The sequence below is a fragment of the Mustela lutreola genome, chromosome 9 (genome assembly GCF_030435805.1).
Source record: "Mustela lutreola isolate mMusLut2 chromosome 9, mMusLut2.pri, whole genome shotgun sequence".
Lineage (NCBI taxonomy): Eukaryota > Metazoa > Chordata > Mammalia > Carnivora > Mustelidae > Mustela > Mustela lutreola.
The window spans coordinates 8,223,598-8,244,115 of record NC_081298.1 but is presented as its reverse complement, the minus strand read 5'-3'; the positions used below and the strand labels follow the sequence as shown (position 1 = coordinate 8,244,115).

General features: G+C 48.2%; 1 protein-coding gene across 1 annotated transcript; it reads right to left on the bottom strand.

Moving 5' to 3' along the window:
• Positions 1-5,639: 5,639 nt before the first annotated feature.
• Positions 5,640-18,969, bottom strand: ZNF217 (zinc finger protein 217). The gene is made up of 6 exons (XM_059133507.1): positions 18,963-18,969; positions 17,284-18,768; positions 13,531-13,647; positions 11,361-12,773; positions 9,774-9,905; positions 5,640-7,835 (listed from the first exon to the last, which is right to left on the bottom strand). Exons 1-5 carry the CDS (start codon positions 18,967-18,969, stop codon positions 9,796-9,798), a joined length of 3,132 nt encoding a protein of 1,043 aa, XP_058989490.1. The 3' UTR covers positions 5,640-7,835; positions 9,774-9,795.
• Between the last annotated feature and the right edge of the window lie 1,549 nt (positions 18,970-20,518).

The following is a 20,518-nucleotide window of genomic DNA, read 5'->3' as shown; positions in this document are numbered from 1 at the left end:
TGGAATCATATACCATCTATCCTTTTGTGCAAAATTTGGGGTTTTAGTGGAGGAAAATAGAGGTGCTAGAGCACCCCTCTGCCCCGTGTAAAGCCCTCGCTCACCGTACTATACCAGAAGCTCTGACAGAAGGGTCCAGGGACCTCTGAGGGTCCCAAGCCCCCTTAGGGGGTGCACAGGGTCAAAAAGACCGAATACCAAATAAAGTCACCTGCTTCCCGTGGGCCACAGGATGTGTAATGTCACACAAAACTGAAGGAACGGCACAGATGACCGTCCCACTGTCTTTTATGAAGACACAAAAGACAGTTGACAAAAATGTGAAACATTGCCAGTCTTCTCATAACATTTCTTTTGCTTTGGGAATCTTGTTACTTACAAGGAAAAAATAAACGTTCTTCATATTAACATGCAGTGGGCTTATCATTCTTACTCTCAAATTAATAAGCGTTTTCATGGTTTTAAACTCTACTCTCATAAATACTGATAAGCATGACCCACACAAGCAAACACTTTTGAGGACCCTGAATAATTTCTAAGAGGGTGAAACAGTTCCGAGGCCACGAGTTTTAAGAACCACCACTTGATGGTAACCTTTCCTCTGGCGAAGGGTGGGCCACAGGCAGTGCATCTCCATGTGTCAGTGACTCAAAGGTAACACTGTCTCCAGGCTTCCAGCCGCCTGTAATCCGATTACCCACTCGACCCACCTTCACACACGCCCAGGAAACCATTCCAAGACTCCAGACCTAAACTCTCTAGATCCTAATTGCCTTTTCTTCTTCTAAGATACCCGCCCACGCACACATCCACCCGTACAACTGTATTAGTTGGTGTAAGGATAAATAAGCGATAAAAATGAACAAGAGCCGAGTGTGCGGTACCTTTATTGCCACAGGTCGATGGATATGCTTACGTGCAGTGACTCCGTAGATAATCTCATAGGCAAGAGGTTATTGAGAACATTCTAAGAGACCATCTCTCTGTCATTCAATAATTGTTGGCTGGAATAAACCATGGGTATCCATCCATCCTATCAACAGGGCTACGCCCACGGGAAACATCGGGAAACATCGATAACATAAATTTCTTCCCCTGGGGAGCCCACCTTCAAGTGGGCAAGACCAGCAAAGAAGTCCGGCAGACTAACAGACCAGCAAACCATAATGGCAGGGGAATCTGAGCTTGAGGGAAAGTAATGCCAGCTACAGCGTGAGGAGACTGGAAAGGCTTCCCAGCAAGTGACCTGCGAGCACTCACGGTGAAGTTGGGGTGGGGGGGAGGCACGGGCTAACCTGGGATAAAGTGTTACCAGGCCTTGAAACAGCAAGGGTGCCACTGCAGAAAAAGCAAGATGCCCAGAAGTTTCTAGAACGAGAAGCAAGGCCTCTGTGGCTGCCACAAAAAATTAGGGAGCAAGGATATGTGAGGCCAGGGGTCAGGCCTTGAAAGCAAGCCGGAGAGAGGATTTGGGGGTTTATGCTATGCACGGGTGTTGGTGGCAGCACAGCTGGGCTCAGGGGCAGGGCTGGGGGCAATCCTGACGTGGGACAAAGCGTACCCCATCTCCGAGCCCCAGGGCTCTGACGTGTCAGAGGTGTGGAAGGAAAGGATCCGTCTGTTCCTCAAATCCCTACCAGGGGTTGCTGGGGGATTAAAGGGAAAATGCCCGGGGGCTGAGGGTGGCAATCAGTCGGTTGATGAAGGAGAGGGTGGGGTGCCTGGGGGGCACTTAGCTCAAGGACATTTTCACTATCATTGCAAGGAGATCACAGTTGCCAGTCTGAAGCTATTTGAGGTCACTCAGAATTCCAAATGGAAAATCTAGGGAAGTTTAAGGTAATTTCTTATACTGGAGTAAACAAGAATTTCTAATAGTGCCCGTTGCGGACGCAGGCTCTGGGCCTTCCTCCAGACCCCCTGGGCAGAATCCAGGGCGGGATGGGGGAGGGGCGGTGTTCAGCCACGTGATTCTGAGGTTCAGGCCTTTGATGTGTGTGCGAAAGTGATGATGGACTCTCACTGGGTGAGTAAGGCTAAAGGGCAATTTTTAAAAGTGACTTTTTTTTTCTTCTTTGATACGACTTTTTACAAACTCACGGGTTGAAAATACTCCCGGGCCTCTCGGGCCTATTTTACCCATCGTTATCCACAGCATAAATCTGATACCACCGTCTGCCCCAACAGCTTAAGACAGGAGCCCCCCCAATCCTTGAGTCGTAATACGTGGGACTCTGGCCCGAACTCCCAGATTTGTTCCAGGAGCCGTGGCTCTCCCCTGGGGACATTTTGCGCCCTGGGGGCATTTGGGATCGCCCGAAGACGTCCGTGGTTATTCCCCAGGGTGGGGGAGCGAGTGCTCCCCGCATCCAGTGGGCCGAGGCCAGAGAAGCTGACCGCGCGGGGCTGCACGGAATCGCCCCGCCACAAAGACGGATCTGGTCCCCAAAGGTCGACACCCACGAGATGCAGAGCTCTGCTCTGTAACGGAGCGGGTCTCCACGCAAGTCCTTAACCACAGCGAGCTCTTCCTGACTCGGAGCCTTCGTTCCTGCGGGCGCTTGACCGATGGAAGACTCCAGGCGCTTTTGTGCGTGAACGACTCGCATCCTCGCGCACGTTAGGAAAGGCCGCGGCCTTCATCCTGTATCGGGGCCACGCAGCTCGTTCTGTTCACGCTCCTCTGTCTCCTGCTTTCCTTCCACGAGCCTCCTCACTGGGGCTGTGTACCAGTTCTCAGCCCACCTTCTGCACCCTTGCGGAATAGGTGGGCTCCACGCTCAACTCTGGCTCAGGGGGCACAGGTCCCCGCGCCCAGCATCCCGCTCGCCATCCACAAAGATGTGCTGAGTGACTAAAAACAGGCAGCGAGGCCACCAACTTTCACCTCTCCGAGTTTGTTCTTTGAATCCTTTGGTTTTCAGAAAAGTGCGCTCTTAAGAAAAGGAGTAAAACCACTCAAGTCGGCATGCTTTAGTATTCCGTGCTCCTTTTTTAGAAAAGGGCATACAAATACACCTATCTTTGCAAAGGGAGAAACAAAGGAAAGATCAATTTAAAACTTATTTTTTTAGGGGCACCTGGGTGGCTCAGTGGGTTAAAACCTCTGCCTTTGGCTCAGGTCATGATCCCAGGGTCCTGGGATCAAGCCCCACATTGGGCTCTCTGCTCAGTGGGGAGCCTGCTTCCTCCTCTCTCTCTGCCTGCCTCTCTGCCTACTTGTGATCTCTGTCAAATAAATAAAAATCTTTAAAAAAAAATTAATAAAACCTATTTTTTTAAAACATTAGAGACAGGAGGGAATAGTGTGAAAGGTGAGAAACTAGTCTTCTCTGAACATACCCGGTTTTAGAGTTTTAACTAAGAAAATGTTTTATTTAACAAAATTATATTAAAAAGAGAAAAAAAAAAAGGCAAGGCAGTATCCAAAGATGGAAAACAATGAAACTAACAGTATATGAAGTTGTTGTCAAATCTACAGCTAAGTAAAAAAAAAAAAAAAAAAAAAAAAAGACCTACAGATAAGTAACTTCAGGCTCTCTAACCCAGGTTCCTTGAGTGGAATTTACTCAGTAGAGTCTCCAGTAGAGACTTCTAGATGCACCTCCCCAACCCCGTCCACCACCCTGTGTGGTTTCTGACTCAGCAACTATAAGGTGAACCTGATGGCTTGCATTTCTAGCAATTTCCCAATGATGATGATTTTGCTAGTCTGGAACCACAAGTTGAAAACCAGTTATAAACAAGTGGAACTATTAAAAAATTTGAAATCTCCACCTAGAATGGTGCTAATATTGGCATCATGACTTAATTGCTATGCGTTAAGTAGGACAAAGGTTGTTGTGTTATCAGGAACCCCCCATTTTCAGAGAATCAAGTACAAAATCAAAAAAAATAAAGACCATATTTTTAAATTTGACTTAGAAACAGCAATATAGGGGCACCTGGCTGGCTCCGTCAGTAAAGCACGTGACTCTTGATCTTGGGGTTGTGAGTTCGAGCCCAAGTTGGGCACAGAGATTACTTAAAAATAGAAAGTTAAAAAACAAAACACACTAATGTGATTCATTCAAGTATTTTTTTTTCCCCTCAAAAAACATGTGTCTTTGTTCTCTAGGTTAAGAAGCCCTGGGGGTTGAAGCAAGCCAGGAGTAATGGGCATCCTTCTCCCCAGGTCACCACTTGTAATGACCATTTCCTGTAAAAGGAACCCAGGATCCTCAGAGAAGTTAACTCTCCAAGTCTTCATCAGGAAATGGTCAAGATGAGCTCAGGACATCTTATTATGGCAAAAAGCTAAGAAGCCTTCAGACTATTGTTTAAAACACACGGAGTCAACTTGAAGGAGCCCCTGACGGTCAAAGACAGGAGACAGGAGACTGTAATCATCAAAATGATGCCTACAATTGCTTAAAACTCATCAAATGTATAGAGTTCCTCACAAAAAACTCTCAAGTTCACTCACCAGCCATGTCTAGGACCAGACAGGATGCTGGGCACCAGACTTTATTTCAAAGCTGGTTAATCAAGGGGGGAGAATCAAGTTTTATTTATCCTTTCTTATTCAAGCTGTATTTCAAGACAATCAAATAATCACGAGTGAGGTCTTCTGTCCAATAATAAATGCAGAGGGAAGGACAGCACTTCAAAAAAATCACCTTTTGCAATATTCCTAATGCTCATCAATGGCTGCTAAAACCCAAAGGGGAGAGCCTGGTGGAGAACTTCATTATGGCTGGACAGTCTGACAGCTCAACCCACTGATCAAACACGAGTACAGGTTGGAAAACCAAGTGTTGGACGTGTCCAGAGATGATACAGTTGGGAGCGCAGAGACCCTTCCCCCGACACCTCAGCTCCAATCTACTTCAAACCTCTGATCTAAATTCACCAATCCATAGGACATACAGAGACTGGAGAAAACGGGTTAAATGAAACCACAAATATGCAACAAGCCCAAAGAAGAATGTGCAAACTTCTACAGGACGAATGACCCAGCCTCTTCAAATAAATTAAATGTTGTGTGCATGGAGGGGGAGGTAGAATACAATCGACTTTAAAAAACTAATCTTCTAGGGGTGCCTTGGTGCCCAAGTTAGCTAGGCGTCTGACTCTTGGCTTCAGCTCAGGTCCTGATCAGGGTCATGGGATCGAGCCTCGCATTGGGTTGTGCGCTTAGTGTGGAGTCTGCTTGAAATTCTCTCTCCCTCTGTCCCGCCTCCACTGCACTCATCTCTAAGGTTTTAAGATTTTAAGTGAATCTTAAGAAAACAAAAACACCATCTTCTAAACCAATTAGGTAGATCTTGTTTGGGTCCTGATTGCAACTTACCGTGAGAAGCCACTTGTAATACAACATAATGTGGTCGTGGAGGTTGGTTACGAGGAATCATTGTCCATTTAGCCGCACGTGATCATGAAAGCCCTGCCCCGTTAGGGACTCAGGGATAAAACTAAATCACGTCTGAGATTTGCTTTCAAACGCCAGGGCCGAAGAGGGAAGAGATGCAAAATATTGCTGGCGAGCATAAGGATCTGCAACACTAACCTCTCTACTGCCCTAGAGGCTTAAGATTGTACTTATAAAAAATTAAATAAAAACAGAAACCAGTGACACAATAAAGACCAAAACGCAAGACTGCAAAACACCAAATCTATATTTACATCCACATATAATAACATAACTTTAAGCTGAAATATATCATAAATAAAACAAGTAATGTCTACTGTTTGACAAGTATCAACAATTAAAATAAATCAAACTGGAATGAAATAAATACATAAACAAAAATCCAACGGATTGTACCTCTATTATATGTACTGTTGTTGCAAAGGAAAAAAAAAAAATACAAAACCAGTAGTATCCCAATAGTTAATACTGATAGACCAAAAACAAAAACAAACAAAAAATTTTAGAGTATAAGGGCTGTGGAAAAAAGGACATTTTACGCATTTAGAAATTCAGAAATGTAGTTAAGAAAGGAGAAATATGAAAGCCCCCAAAATTTCAGCATGGCATGAATTGACTTGTTTTCAAATAGATTTGGTGATTTTTTTTTTTTTTAAAGTACAGGTTTAAATTTCAGCCCTCTCTCGTATCCCCTTTTAAGATTTACATTTATAGTCACAGCAAGCCCTCTGCAACACTCATCGGATTAGGCAAAGATCAAGTCAATCATCTTGCAAAATGTGTTAATCTTCAAAAATAGACTATAAAAGTGCAAAACTATGAAAACAAAAATCTAGATTATGTACATATGGCTCAGCTTGTGAACAGGAAAAAAGGTAAATAGTGTACACTTTCCTGATACAAAGCACTTCATTGCAATGCCAGCAGACCGATCTCTAATCAGGTCTCCCTTCAACGCGGGAGTTAAGACTTCTCTGTGTGCTTCGTGGTGCATAATGAAAACAAAACAAAACAAACAAACAAAAAAAATCAGGATTCTTTTAGGACTTTACTCTCGCTCTAACGCGTAAGGGCAGGGCAAGAAAATTTAACAGTGCAAATTTATTTTTGAAACAGTTTTCTTAATAAACTATTTTGCGGTTGCTAAACCAATGTACTGCTGAAAAAGCTCAGCCACGGACAGAGTATTAAGGGAACCAAAGTTTAAAACACCTAGCAAGCCAGCTGGTGGCTATCCTGTCTTTAAAAAACCCAAACTGCAGATGCATGGAGGAAAAACGTTGCTGCTCAAAACAACCAAAAATGGGAAGACAACTGAGGTCGGGCAAAGATCACATCTTCCCCATGACCAGAAGGCTCAGCCAGCAGTTCCTTATTCAGAATCAACGTGTCTGTAATTGACTCGAATACGTCCACAGGTCACCCCAACGCCAGGCACAGCAAGACATCCAGATACAAACCTAAAATTTGCCCCCAAACGTTCATGTCCTTTAAAACTGCTTCCAATGTGTCATTCGCACGTATCATTCAGCACTTCTGTTCTTTTACATACTAATTTAACTGAAAGCCAAACAACCTGAATTTTCCAACAGAAATGATTAATAAGATAGAAAATGGAAGTAACTCCACATACAAATCTGGTGTGTTTACTGGCTATGTGGCCACTCTGCAGAGGACACGCTTCTCTGTAAACACATACACTTCAAACCCCCACAAACCACACCAATTTTTTCAGGAAAGGCTCGTGGCTCTGGACTCTCCCTCAGCTGACAAAATGAAATTCGCCATCAAAGGGCACCGGTTTCAGAATGGCCGACCTCAGGACAAGCAGCACACAGTCACAGAGGGTCAATACTTCCGATAACAATTTTGTGAAGACGAGAGACTGAGGCGGATTTAACATAATACAAATCATTGGAGACATTTGTTTTTTCTTTAAAAACATACATTTTAAACGAAAAGAGCACAAGTAGCAGAACCGCTCAAAGTGACGAGCTACGTGAGAGGAAAGTCACACACAGTATCCCAACAAGCAGGTCTAGAACTTACAATATGTACAGTTACCTGAGGTGCGAACATCATAGACTTTCTCCCCGCCCCACCCCCCAACCCAGACGGCTTCTTTCCAGCAGCGCTCAAGTAGGCCAGACACTCCTCTTCTTATTTGGTCGGTTCTAAAAAAAATATGATTCAGGGGCAAAATAGAGATTTCCAGTCTCCATTTGTGTACAACCCAACTGTTCCAACTATAGTTTTTATTGCTATTTGGTACAAAAGTGAACAGGACAACTTTACACAACCGTAGTGTTCCTGGTATGTTACATGCATGTCACGGTCAAGCTTATTTCACGGCTTCCACCGCCGGCTCTCCCAAAGGATGGACGAACTCGATTCCCAGACAGTCCGCACGCACGGCCATCGCGAGCTACGGAAACAAAGGGTCAACACGGTTAGAACAGCTGAGAAAATCCACAACAAACGAGCGCCACCAACAGAACAACAGGCAGTGGGAGGGGATCGAGGCCCACAGAGAGTTCCCACTTGAGCTCAAATGTCGCCACAAAGGGGCGCCCAACCTGGCTCCATGGGCAGAGCACGTGACTCCTGATCTCGGGCGTGTAAGTTCAAGTCCCGAGGTGGGTGTAGAGGAGACTTAAGAATAAAATCTTTATTTAAAAAAAAAAATAAGTGGCAGTGAAAATACCAGGACACCAGGACTCTACACGATGCTGTACCGTCTCAGAGACACCCGCTCCATACGGGACAGTGACCTAATGAAGATGATTTTACGAGACTCGGAATTCCTAGCAGTTATGGAGTCTGGCAGAGGCCAACGGTCACTGAAGAGAAACCGAAAGTTTCTAACATCGTCTGTTCAACATGTCTGTTCCGCGAACATCTAACAAGTTTTATCAGGGATGGCCCCAGCAGGGGGTGAGGCAATAAACACCGGAGTCTCCTCTCAAGCTTGGCAGGCAGTGAAGCCGACACGCAAGCGAGGGAAACCTGGCCAACAGGACGGCTGGAGTGTGCTGCTGCCGAGGGACTGTGCCGTCAAGTGCAGGAAACGGGTGACAAAGGACCGGTCCCTTGTAATCCAGACATCATTCGTTTGTTTTAATGGAGAACGGGCTTAACCCCCTTCCTGTGCCAACACTTGACTCTCGTTCTATTTTCACTGTCTGAGGGGAAAGAAGTGAGTAGAGACGCATGTGAGGCTGATGGGCCCCACGAGTTCCCCCCTGAAAACCGGAGGGAGAAATCCTGCCCTGGCCCGGGAGGCTAGATGGCAGTCACGTGACAGGACAAGGGTTTCTGCGAGAGAGAACTCAGATCTATCCATGAGCCCCAATCTCTTCAATCTACATAGAGGTAAAGGCGGCCTCGAGTAGGTCTTGTGAAACTCGGGCCACACTCCGAACGGACTAGACGACCCCGCGCAAGGCTGTGACGCTGCTGCTCCAGTTTTCCGTGTCTCTACAGTTACAGACGTCTGCCGCGGGAATCAGCAAGTGAGAACGCAACTACTCCTGGCCCCCTCCCCTCCCCACGGAGGCGGCGGCACAGAGGTTCTGAACGAGCTCTTCAACAGGAGGGCTGGGGGAGAGGGACCCAGGCACTGGCTCAGCAGACCCAGGACAGAACCAAACAGCATAGGCACCGCTCAAGTTACACCTCCAAGCCTTGGTACCCTCATCTATAAAGCGCACGCAGGGCCTCCTAGCCCAACGGTCAGCAAACATCTTCTGTAAAGGGCCAGAGCGTCATTATTTTCAGCTTTACAAGCCCTGAGTTCCTTGTCACACCTACCCAGCTCTGCTAATGCGGCACCGAAGCCGCCAACAGTACAGGAACGGATGCAGCAGTGTACCAGTAAGGCTTCCTAGACAGAACGGGGTGCTAATGCCTGGCCTGGTGTCCCCTGCTGTGGGAAGGCCTGAGTGAGGTCAGAATTATAAACCCCTTCAAGGCAGAGCATAAAATAAATGCTTAGTAAATCCCAGTTGCTACTGATATTATTGCTCCTATCATCATCACAGATACCCACAGACCCTGAGCCACTCCAAGTCTGGAAACACTTTAAAATTAAAATTAGGGGCACCTGAGTGACACAGTCCATTAAGCATCCTGACTCTTGGTTTCAGATCAAGTTGCATCTCAGAGTCACGAGATCGAGCCCCACGTTGGGCTCCGCTGAGATTCTCTCCCCCCCCCCTTCCTCCCCTCCCCACTGTGCTCTCCTGTTCTAAGATAAATAAATCTTGTTAAGTATATAAATAAAAGTAATTTCACTTTACATTCTACATGATAAACTAGGTGGTTTATTTCAATTAAGTAAAATCAACACATCATATAGGCTCACCTTTCTTACCCAAAATAGGAAATCAGGTTTTTTTGTCATTTGGTCGATAATGTGCATTCCCAATAAAATTCTCATAGTTTCTCTTTTGTAGCATGCTGCTAGACAAGTGTTGGTATGACACAGGCCTTTTTCCTGTTTGGAAAAAAAAATGTGAAAAAGTGTTTAGAATAAAGTTCAGTAACTGAGAAGGTGTTTGTGGATTCTCAGACGTCAGTCAACTCTGACAATTCCGGACTGGTAATGGGACCAGATCACACCAGTTGTGTGCATGTTGCAAATTACCACTGAAACATTTTTAAGTGCCCTGAGGATATTTGCTAATATAAAATTTCAAGTCACTAAAGCTAAAATAGGGCTAAGTCCTACGCCGTGGTTAGTAAGAACTAAAAAGTCAAGACCTAGGGTTTAGGCACAGAAAAAGAAAAAATGGTAGCATAAAGTATTTTAAACTTATGTGCATCAGAAACCAAAACTGTGGGGAAAAGGAGAAAAAAATGCTGATTTTAAAAAAGGGTTTTTCCAGGTCACCTGGCTGGCTCAGTCGGTGGAGTGTGCAACTCTCAACCTCGGGGCTATGAATCTGAGATTAAGAATACTTAAAAATATTCTCTAAAAATATAAAAATAAAATAAAATAAATAAATAAAAAAGAATTTTGATTTCAACACAGAGCCCAGACTCTTCAAGTTAAGGCTAAGTTTTGACTCCTAAACATTTTAAGATCTGGTAAGAAGAAAAATAGTTTTAATAAAAAAACTGCAAAAATTAGTATTCTATCACAATTTTTATGAAATTCACTGGTGTGTGTGAAATCAATTGTTTTTTAATTTGCTGTCCCTGCCAGATCAAATGGCATCAAGCTATCCTTGATAAGAGTATTGTCACCCACAGAACCCTCAATTGGAAATTAATACAAACTGAGAGGTTTCAAACAGATTTCTCTTTGGAGCTGCACACACCAGCAGGACTTACATCCGACAAAGGAAGTGGTTTCTTCAAGTCTGCCAAGTGGGAAAGGTCCTGGGACACCCTGATCTACCTCTTTACATGCCCAGGTCTGCACCACACATCCTGGAGGGAGTGCAGTCAGGAGGAAGCAGGGGCTCTGAGAACATTTCCACGCGGAGAACTCCAAAGTAAATCTACTTTAACAATTTATCCATTTCAGGGATAGGGTGTCCCTCTTCAAATGCACTTAATGTTTAACAAAGGCTAAAAATAAGGCAGCGTGAGTCTAGAACATCCAAACTGGTCAAAAGACTGTTCACTGGGGTTCCTACACTTTCTGTTCCTGGTGGGTGGAGGGCCCATGCTCCCTGGGAAGAGGGGGACAGGAGGGTCACTGCAAGGTGCCACCTGTTAGCACGGACACTGGCAGCCGCATACACAGCCAAGGGCCAAGGAGCCGAGGTCCGGCTCCGAAGGACCTCAGCGTGGGGAGCAGAGACCTCACCCCAGCTCCGACCCCAGAATAGACCACCCCAGACCGGACGGGCCCGGGACGGTCAGTGAGGCCGGGGGCTCGTGGGGGGCTTGGAAAGCCAGTCCCCAGGCCGGGGTGGGCCCATCCCTCCGGGCCAGGGCTCACCTTCGGCGGCGGGCCCGCAGGCGAAGAGCGGCGCGGGCGAGGCGCGGGGCTTGGGCGGCAGCGCGGCGGGCGGCGGGCACACGCACTCGCCGGGCAGCAGCGACTGCAGGCCGCGCACCACGTGGTACTTGGGCAGCTCGAAGGCCCGGCGGAAGGCGGGCGCCGGCGGCTCGGCGTCGGGTCGCGGCCGCTTGGGCAGCGGCTCTCCGGGCTCGGCGGGGCGTCCGCTCTGGGGGTCGCGGCCCCGCGGTGCCCAGGGGCGCTCCGCACAGCCGTTGGCGGCGCCGGGGCCCGACGGGGCGGAGGCGCCGGGCGCCCGGGGCTTGGCCTCGGGCCTCCTGCCCCTCTCCGGGAGGGCTGGCTCGGCCTGCCGGGCGGCCCCCTGCGCCCCGCCCGGCTGCGGGTGCAGGTGCTGGTGCGGCGGCCGGGGTGCCTTCAGGTTGCTGGGCGCTAAAGTGCTGGGGTCGAGCCCCGGGGGCGGCGGGGGCCTGGCGGGCGCGGCGGGGCCCGGCTTCCCGCGGTCGCGGTCGGCGGGTGCGGCCTTGGCAGGCGGCGCGGGCGCGGGCCGGGCCCGGGGCTTGGGGAAGTGCGCCAGCGGGGCCACGTCCTTCCCCAGCAGCGCGGGCGGGCAGCCCGTGCGCCGGCTGCGCAGCAGGGACTTGCTCCGGCAGTTTTTGTGGATGTCGGGATTGTATTTGTGCTCCAGCCTCTGGTGCATCATCAAAACCTCGGGATAAAAGGTCTTGAAGGTACAAAACGGGCAGGTGATCCCTGGGATCAAACTCTTGCTCAGAGAAATGGCCGGGCAGCCGTGAAGCGCTCCGAGGGACAGGTTCAGAGGTTTCTCCTGACAGTCCCCGCCGGGCTTGTGCTTGCCGTCGGCCACCGTCCCCGCCGGCTTCTCCCTGGGGCCGCCGCCAGCACCGTGGGCCGCACTGCCGTCCTCGCGCGCAGGGACCCCCGCCTCCTCCCTACACGCCGGCTCCGGGGGCTGAGGGTCCCCTGGCGCCCTCTTCTGCAACACGTCCACGTACGAGGGGGCGGGCGCTTTGCCCATTTTCTCAGTACTGTCATCAGTTGCATTTTTATTGAAATCCTGAGTATCTCGGTGTACTGGTGAGAGGACAGCGTTGCCCAGAACATTCTGAAAGGTAGAGGCCGTCCCCTTAAGTTGCTTTGAAGGTGGGCTGCCTTTAACATCTTTGGCACCATCAAAAAATCTTTTCAAATTTTTGGTTTGCGCACCGTCAGCGGCTAGTAGTGCATCTTCGGTCTCCTGGTTTTTCCCATCGGTCTTGACTTCGGCGGCAATATCGATCTGCTTGTCCTTGTGATGTCTCTCCAAGTGATACCGCAGAGACGTCTTCTGCGCTGCAGCATAGTCACAGAATTCACATTTGTATGGTTTTTCACCTGAAACAAGAAATGCCGCTGTGTCACACACGGGGTCATGAAAAACATCAAAATCCATCTTTGGAAACTAAAATTAACTGCCAGGAGGGAATATAAAATATAGGGTCTTAACTTTTCCCTTCTCTCTCTACAAATCTGTGTATCCAGGATTTTTCTCAAGTTGCTCACTTAATCACCCTTACTCTACTGAATACTCGAAAATGCAAATACATGTCTTCGACTTTTTTAAACATAGCACATTTTAAACTTATTTAACCTTCATCATAGCCCTATGGCACAGGGTATCATTATCCTTTTACAGCTAGGAAGACTGGGCACAGAAGGGCTGCACAGCCAGTGAGTGGAAGACAGACCGTTCAAGTCTGCCCAGCCTCCGGAACCGTAACTATGTTACAGCCGCTTCTAAACCTAAAGAAAATACTGAATACATTCTCATTGCCTTCTAAATCATAACAGTTAATATAGAAGCAGCTGTGGCATTAAAAAACATTGAAGAGGTTTTAATAAGGTAAGAGGATAGATACAGTAGTCAGAAACTAAGTAAGAAGAAACTAACTTCAAAACAGAAATAGTTCAAGTTACACGGACACTAACAGACTTAAAATGAGAGCTGCCATCAACATACTACACACTTACTATTAAACTATTGCAGAGGCCTAACAGAATATTTGAACAATATAAAAAGAAGCCAAGACACAAAGCTACATCGTAATTCTTTGAGCTAGTAAGAATTAAGAAAATCTAGGAAGTTCCTTACCTGTATGCGTTCTGAGATGAATATTGAGGTAATAATTTGAACGGAAAAACTTCCCACAATAACTACATTCTCTTGAGGATGTAAGATGCTTTATTTTTCCTCCATCATCATTTTTATCTTAAAGCAGAAACAAAAAATATTTCTGTAAGAAGACAGCTCAAGTACACAAGTAAGACAAGGTGACATCAAGTGTTCTTGATTTTTTCAAACTTTTTTTTGGAAAGCAGAAAATAATTTTTGTATCAGTGCTGGGGTACATCAGAAAGGACAGAACACACCACATGCTATTTTGAGACTGACTGAAGTTTTGGAAGCTTTTTATAACACGTGTGTCCTGTTTCTAGGTTTTGTTTTTGTTTTCTGAGTACGGCAGAATTTGGTGTCCCAGGTTCAGTCCTTCCTTTGCCTCAATCACAGGAAAGATCCTAACAGACTGACATGCAAGGGCAACTTTCTGTTCTCCCAGCATGTCTGCAACAAGCAGGAACCGGCAGACTAAAGCTGGACCTACAGACACTGGCTGGGATAACCCACTGCTTCAGGATAACTGATTTAGAAAACTCAGCCAATTGAAATTGCCAATTTCCCCAACCACCAGGGAAAAGAAGTCTGTCTTAAGATTGGGCCAGCTACCACTAGAGGGTAGCAAGCACAACTTAATCTTTAAAGAAAATAAAAGGTCTGGGCTCTAGGTCAAATGCCTAAGAAAGTTTGTCAAAATTTAGCACGCTTTGGAAAGCAAAGTGTATCATTCACAAGCACTCACATGGCCAAAAATAAATGTGAGATCAATCAAAATCTGTGCCCAAATGACAAAGGCCTAAACCATATACTTCAATCTCTGCAACAACCGGGCCGGTGTATCTGGGCTGCAACACAGTGAAGGCCCGCGGGGGACACTAATGACAGGAGGATTACACCCGCCACTACCCACCACCAGCCTCGGAAAGACCGTGACATCTGCTACAGTGAAGATACCCGCTCCCATAAAAATGACTTGTTAAGAGTTCTAGATAAACCTCCTCTTACCGAAGACTATTACATGCACCACAACGAGGACCAGGAAGTGGAGTCATCTCTTAAAATTGAGCAAAACCAAACTGGCTCTTTTGCCTTGAAAACTGTTAATTCCAACTAAAAAGGCCTCTTTTCCCTGTTCCTTCCCCCATTTTGCATTTTAGACTATGTAGATCTAGTTTATAAATTTTAAAACGCAGCTTAGCAGCCAACCATGGGCAGCCTCCAATACAACAGACAGGACTGCATGATCCCCTCACTGAACTCCCCCCCCACAGGAGGCAACCACCACTAAACACCTCTAAACACCGTAAACAGGCAGAGACAACCACTGATGGTGAAGACTTAAAAAACAATCACATGAACAACCACTATTAAACCTACTATGAAGTTGAACAAATAAATAACAATTTATATTGTTATAAATATACAATAAGTATACAACAATAAAAACAATTGTCTTTTGATCCTATAAAGTCAATCTCAAGAAAGCCAGGTTGATAGTAAATAAAAGGAAGATAAATCTAAACCACCACATTGTAATATAAACTTAGGAAAATCAATTCTCTAAATACAGAAGGCCCAGCTTTGTCTTACAATCACACCCATCGAGCTGAATTTGAACCTACTGCAATTTCCTACTCCCTAGTATGTGTCAGGATTTATGGTATGTTGCATCATATCCAGAAAGTTATGACATGCATCTGTTTGAACATAAAGGACATGAAATGTCCACATATACCTGGTCCCTGCTCTTTGGGCTTTGCCTCTGATTTTATAGTTCCTACGAGGACTGCAAACTTTTTATCAAGAGGCTGCTGAAATTATCCTTGGGAGGTGGAATACGAGGGTCGATGAACCAATTTTGTGAACAGAGAGAAGAAATCAGGGCAAAGAAAGGTTAAGCAACATGTAATCAGCCACAGAACAATGCAGTGGCAGAACCAGACTAAGGGCAAGTCGTGGCGCTCCCAGCTACGGGCATTCTATCCACCTGACGACCAAGATTGCCACCTGATTCTTCTGCCCACACCACCTACTGGCAGAAGGAAACCAGCCATCTCCTTTCTTTCAGGGCAACAGGGCAGCTCACAGACCCAACCATCTCCCCATTACGGCATGTCCCTGAACGGGAATGACACTACTAGGAACCACGGTGAAGACAACAGGCCTGTGTTCAAGGCCTTTGTTCTATGAGGTCATGAAGACCCTATAATAGGGTTTTCTAGATTTCTGAAGACTGCAGTATCCTAAGTGCTAAGGTTTCCTGTGTTCCCTGAAACTCAAGACATCCTAAAATCCTCATCAGGAACATCATCCTTTGTGTGATGGCAAAAAGGACCTGACACTGTTTGGAGCATGAAGAGTCCAGGGTACGACGTGGTCAAATTCACCTTGAGTCTCACACCCGAGTTCGCACAAGCCAGCCGCATACCATCAAGCTACAGTCAAAGAAGGCCGCGGTGTCTGCTTCAACCAAAGACCACTTTTGTGAATGGTGACATCCCTCTTAGACTGAGTCACGTTCCCACCATTCAGTTGGGTGGCCTCAAATGATGCAAGGAATTCTTTTAACTGCTTTCAAGGAGCCAAGCCTTTATTCAAACAAAATATTATTTAACAGACAGAAGCACCTCTGGTTCAAGTGCAGATAGGCAAGACCTAAAACACAGCAGGGGGATCCTCTGCCTTGGATAAGTCCCCAGGTCTCAAGAGATGAGAGGTCCCAGGGCACCTGGGTGGCTCAGTCCTTAAGCAGCTGCCTTCAGCTCAAGTCATAATCCCAGGGCCCTGGGATGGAGCCCCACATCAGGCTCCCTGCTCAGCAGGCAGCCTACTTCTCCCTCTCCCACTCCCCCTGCTTGTGTTCCCTCTCTCGCTGTCTCTGTCAAATAAATAAATAAAACCTTAAAAAAAAAAAAAAAAAAGAAAAGAAAAGAAAAAGAAAGTTCCTGAGCTTCCAGCCATTATGTCCTCTAAAAGCCATTCATACAAGACAAATCTGACTGAGCACTTGAGATGCCTTTAAACCATCTTTGCTGCGTTCAGTCCTTTTATTTTACACACAAATGCTCTTAGTTCCCAAGCTGTTAACAAACACTAGCCTGGCAGACATAGAGGACAGGGTACCAGGTAGCATCAGTTTCTCTAAAGATACCCTTGCTCTGGCTGAGAATCATTCCCGGTTCCTTCTGTGGCCACCAGAGCACCGTGCGGAGGAGGAAGCGCAGGAGAGCTGGGTCTGGGAGCACAGGGTCGTGGGTCTGCGGGTCGCATGTAAGGACAAACCCTGAAGCCAAGACCACCGGCACCGGGGCCACACACTCGCGGGCTGGGGGCCGCCCGGCCGCGGTCGGAGGTTCGGCATCCCTGGTACCCCCTCCCCCCGGGTGTCAGCCGCACACACACTAACACGACCGGGACACCCAAAATTCTTCTAGACGCCGCCAGATTCCACTGGGGGCAAAACCGCCCCAGGTTGGAACCACGGCCCCGGACCGATGCGCGAGGGAGGCCGCTGTGAGGCTGGCGTGGCCGCCGGGACCAAAGACAGCGCAACAGCAGGTTCAGAGCGGGAAGAAACCCGGGGAAGAATCACGGCCCTGAGAGCTGCGGGGCTCGCGACGGGCGGGCGACCCTGGGCGACCCCAGGGGCCCGGGCGTCCCCCCCACCCCCGGCCGACCCGGCCCGGCCCGGCCCGGCCCGCGATCTCTGCGACGGGCGCAGGGGCTTACCCAGATGGAGCCCCTCGGGAAGGCCGTCCTCGGAGCCGTCTTCGGAGCCGCCCTCCCGCTCGACGGCTCCGTTCTCGTCCAGGCCGGCGGGCAGGTCGGGGGAGCAGGTCCTGGGCTGCCGGCCGTCGGCGGCCATGGGGGGCGACTCGGCGTCGGCCCGGCGCTCCTTCTTGTGCACGCGCGAGTGCAGCACCAGCTGGTGGTAGGTCCGGAAGGCTTTGCCGCACTCGGCGCAGTGCGTCGGCTTCTCCTTGCTGCCCGACAGCTTCGGCTCGGCCTCCGCCGAAGGCACTTCGCCGCCGCCGGCTCTGGGCTTCTCCTTGTCCTGCGCGAGGCCGGCGCAGCCGCCGCGGCCCGCCCGGGCCCTCCCCGCGCCGTCGGCGTGGCTCTTGCCGGCGCCCCAGATCTCCAGCAGCTCCTCCTTCTCCGAGCACGAGTCGTCGTTGTCGGTGCTGCCGTCCTGGCCCGGCTGCTCCTTCACCTCGCGGCACACGGCCACCTTCCCTTTGGTCGCCAGCTGCCAGGCCTGGTAGGTGGTGAACGGGTCGAGCTGAGGTATCCATTTCGGGGGCCTGCGGCCGCTCTCGGGGTGCGAGGCGGGCCTCAGCCTCAGGAACTGCAGGAGCTCGTCCCCCGGGGGCGCCGTCCCCCCCGGCGGGGCGTCCGCGCGGGGCCCGGCGGCGGCCCCGGAAGCCGGCTCTTTGGTGTGCATTTTCCTGTGCTCGAGGAGGCTCTCCTTATCCGGAAAGAGGAAGCCACAAACCATGCAGATTTTGTAAGGAGAGGCGAGGCTCTCGGCCGCGGGCTCCTGCACCACCTCGTTGATGGTGGCCGGGCTCTCGGCGCCCTGCTGCACGCGGCTCTTGGCGCCCGACTTGCCCGTGTGCGTCCGCATGTGGTTTTTCAGGAACCAGGGCTCCTTGAACCTTCTCCCGCACACGCTGCACCCGTACGTGAAAGAGTCCTTGTGTTTCTTCATGTGGATCTCGACGTCGAAAGCCACTCTGAAGGTCTGCCCGCACACTTCACAGCTAAATTCTTCATTTTCTTTACAATTCTTGTCCTTGGGAGGCTCTGCTCTCACTTGACTTTTATCGAGGGGACTGAGATACTCCGCTTCCACGCGCAGGACCGCGGGCTCACAGAGGATCGGCCGATGTTGCATTAAGACGTGTTTGTTAAGGTCTTCTGAGTGTGTGAAGGTCTGATTGCAAAACATGCAGTCCAAGGGCATATATCCTTCTATTTGGATTATGTTTTTCTCCTGCGTCGCTCTGAAAGGAACGGTGCTGGTCCCTTTTATCGACACGGCATCATCCAGCTCCGTCTGGGTGCCAAGGGGACTGCCGATCACTTCTGGTCCATCCATATACACCAACAGGGACTGAGTTGGCATGTTTCCTGGCACTTTAGGATTGTATATAAAATTAGAATCCGGTGGAGGAATTTCTGGAATTGGGATAAGGCCACTTGTAAGACTTGTCACTCACACCCCCAGCAGCCCTGCACTTAGCACTAGAACAAATATTTGTTATAAAAGTTCAAACGAAAGTATATATTCCTGCAGCTTCTTATCTTCAGAAGTCATAGGAAGCTCGGTGACAGAGCCTCTCACTGGTTCTTTCCACACACAAGGCAGACAGACTCCCCAACGCTTTGATTCAAATATGAGTCAGCACAAAGCATTAATTCTCTTTGTCTCCACTGAGTGAGTGATTCAATTGAGCAAGAAGTCAATTCAAGTCCCCAGCAACCTGGAGACAAGGGATTTCCAAAACCTAGAGGGGGAAAAAAAAAGCACAGAAATGGTTAGCTGCAGCCAGGGGAAAGAGAAGCCTGGTGTGGACGAGTCACAGCTGGTCTGCTCGGAGCAGTTAGAAGGCACCCAGGTCATCTGCAGCTCTGTTAACCAATACAGTGCGTGTCCCACACGCTAGTTAATTAAATCATTAGCATTTTATCCAATCAGTACACTTAGCAAATCGCTAGATTTTCATCCAGTTAAGAAACTTAACACGTGGTCCTTGGAAGATTTCAATCTATAATGTAAAGATTCAGAGCAGAAACTGTTAAATTCAACAGAATACATAGTAAATGCCAACACTACCAGTCACATGTGTATCCTTATAAACAGACACCGACTGCGAAAAATGACAATTACAGCACTTGAAGTAAAACTTTAAAAGCCAGAACTTCCAACTGTCTTACTTACAGTCAAGAAACACGAATGCCAAAATGCACCTTTGAAGCTTACGCATGCGCCTGCCAACCACACACACACACACACACACACACACACACAACACAGGAACCTTCCCCAAAATCCATGTTCAATGACTACAGAACACCTCGGGATAATGCTCATCTTGGCCAAGAGCAACCTTCCTCATTTTGGCTCACAGATATTCTAACCCTCAACCAACCGGCTGCCCAAATTCCCAGTTTGCTTGTAACAACTTTCTGCCTTCAACAAACCTCAGGGTTGGGCTTCCCTGTCCACACAATAAATAAGAAAATACATACACAAAGCTACTTTGTGAATATACACTTTAAATAAAATCCTCCACACCACCAGCTCAACAAGGCTCAGTCTTCAATCAGAAAACGGGTCCTCCCGTTTTTTTTTACCCACCTTTCCCAGTACGCACTGGCCCGCTGAAAAATGGACTATGACTCTATTTAGCTCTGCAGACTAAGATTTAGAAGCTAATTTTCATTCTTGAAGAAGAATTAACCTCCAAAAATCCAATACCACTCCCCCCACACACCTTTCTGGCAAGCACAGAATTGGTTTTTAAAATTTCTCAACTGGGGGCGCCTGGGTGGCTCAGTGGTTAAGCCGCTGCCTTTGGCTCAGGTCATGATCTCAGGGTCCTGGGATCGAGTCCCGCATCGGGCTCTCTGCTCAGCAGGGAGCCTGCTTCCCTCTCTCTCTCTGCCTGCCTCTCTGCCTACTTGTGATTTCTCTCTGTCAAATAAATAAATAAAATCTTTAAAAAAAAATAAAAAATAAAAATAAAAAAAATAAAAAAATAAAATTTCTCAACTACTTTAACTGAGGTCTGTTCATTCTCCCCAGCAAAACAAAAAGACTTGCAAACTACTCCCACCACCTTCAGCTTTACTTTCTTCTCTCCACTTCCTCAGAGCAAGGGCCTCTAGGCTCAGAGAAGACAAGGAAACATTTCTTCCCCTTTACACTCATAATACAAGAAAATTCTCATGCCCCTTGCTA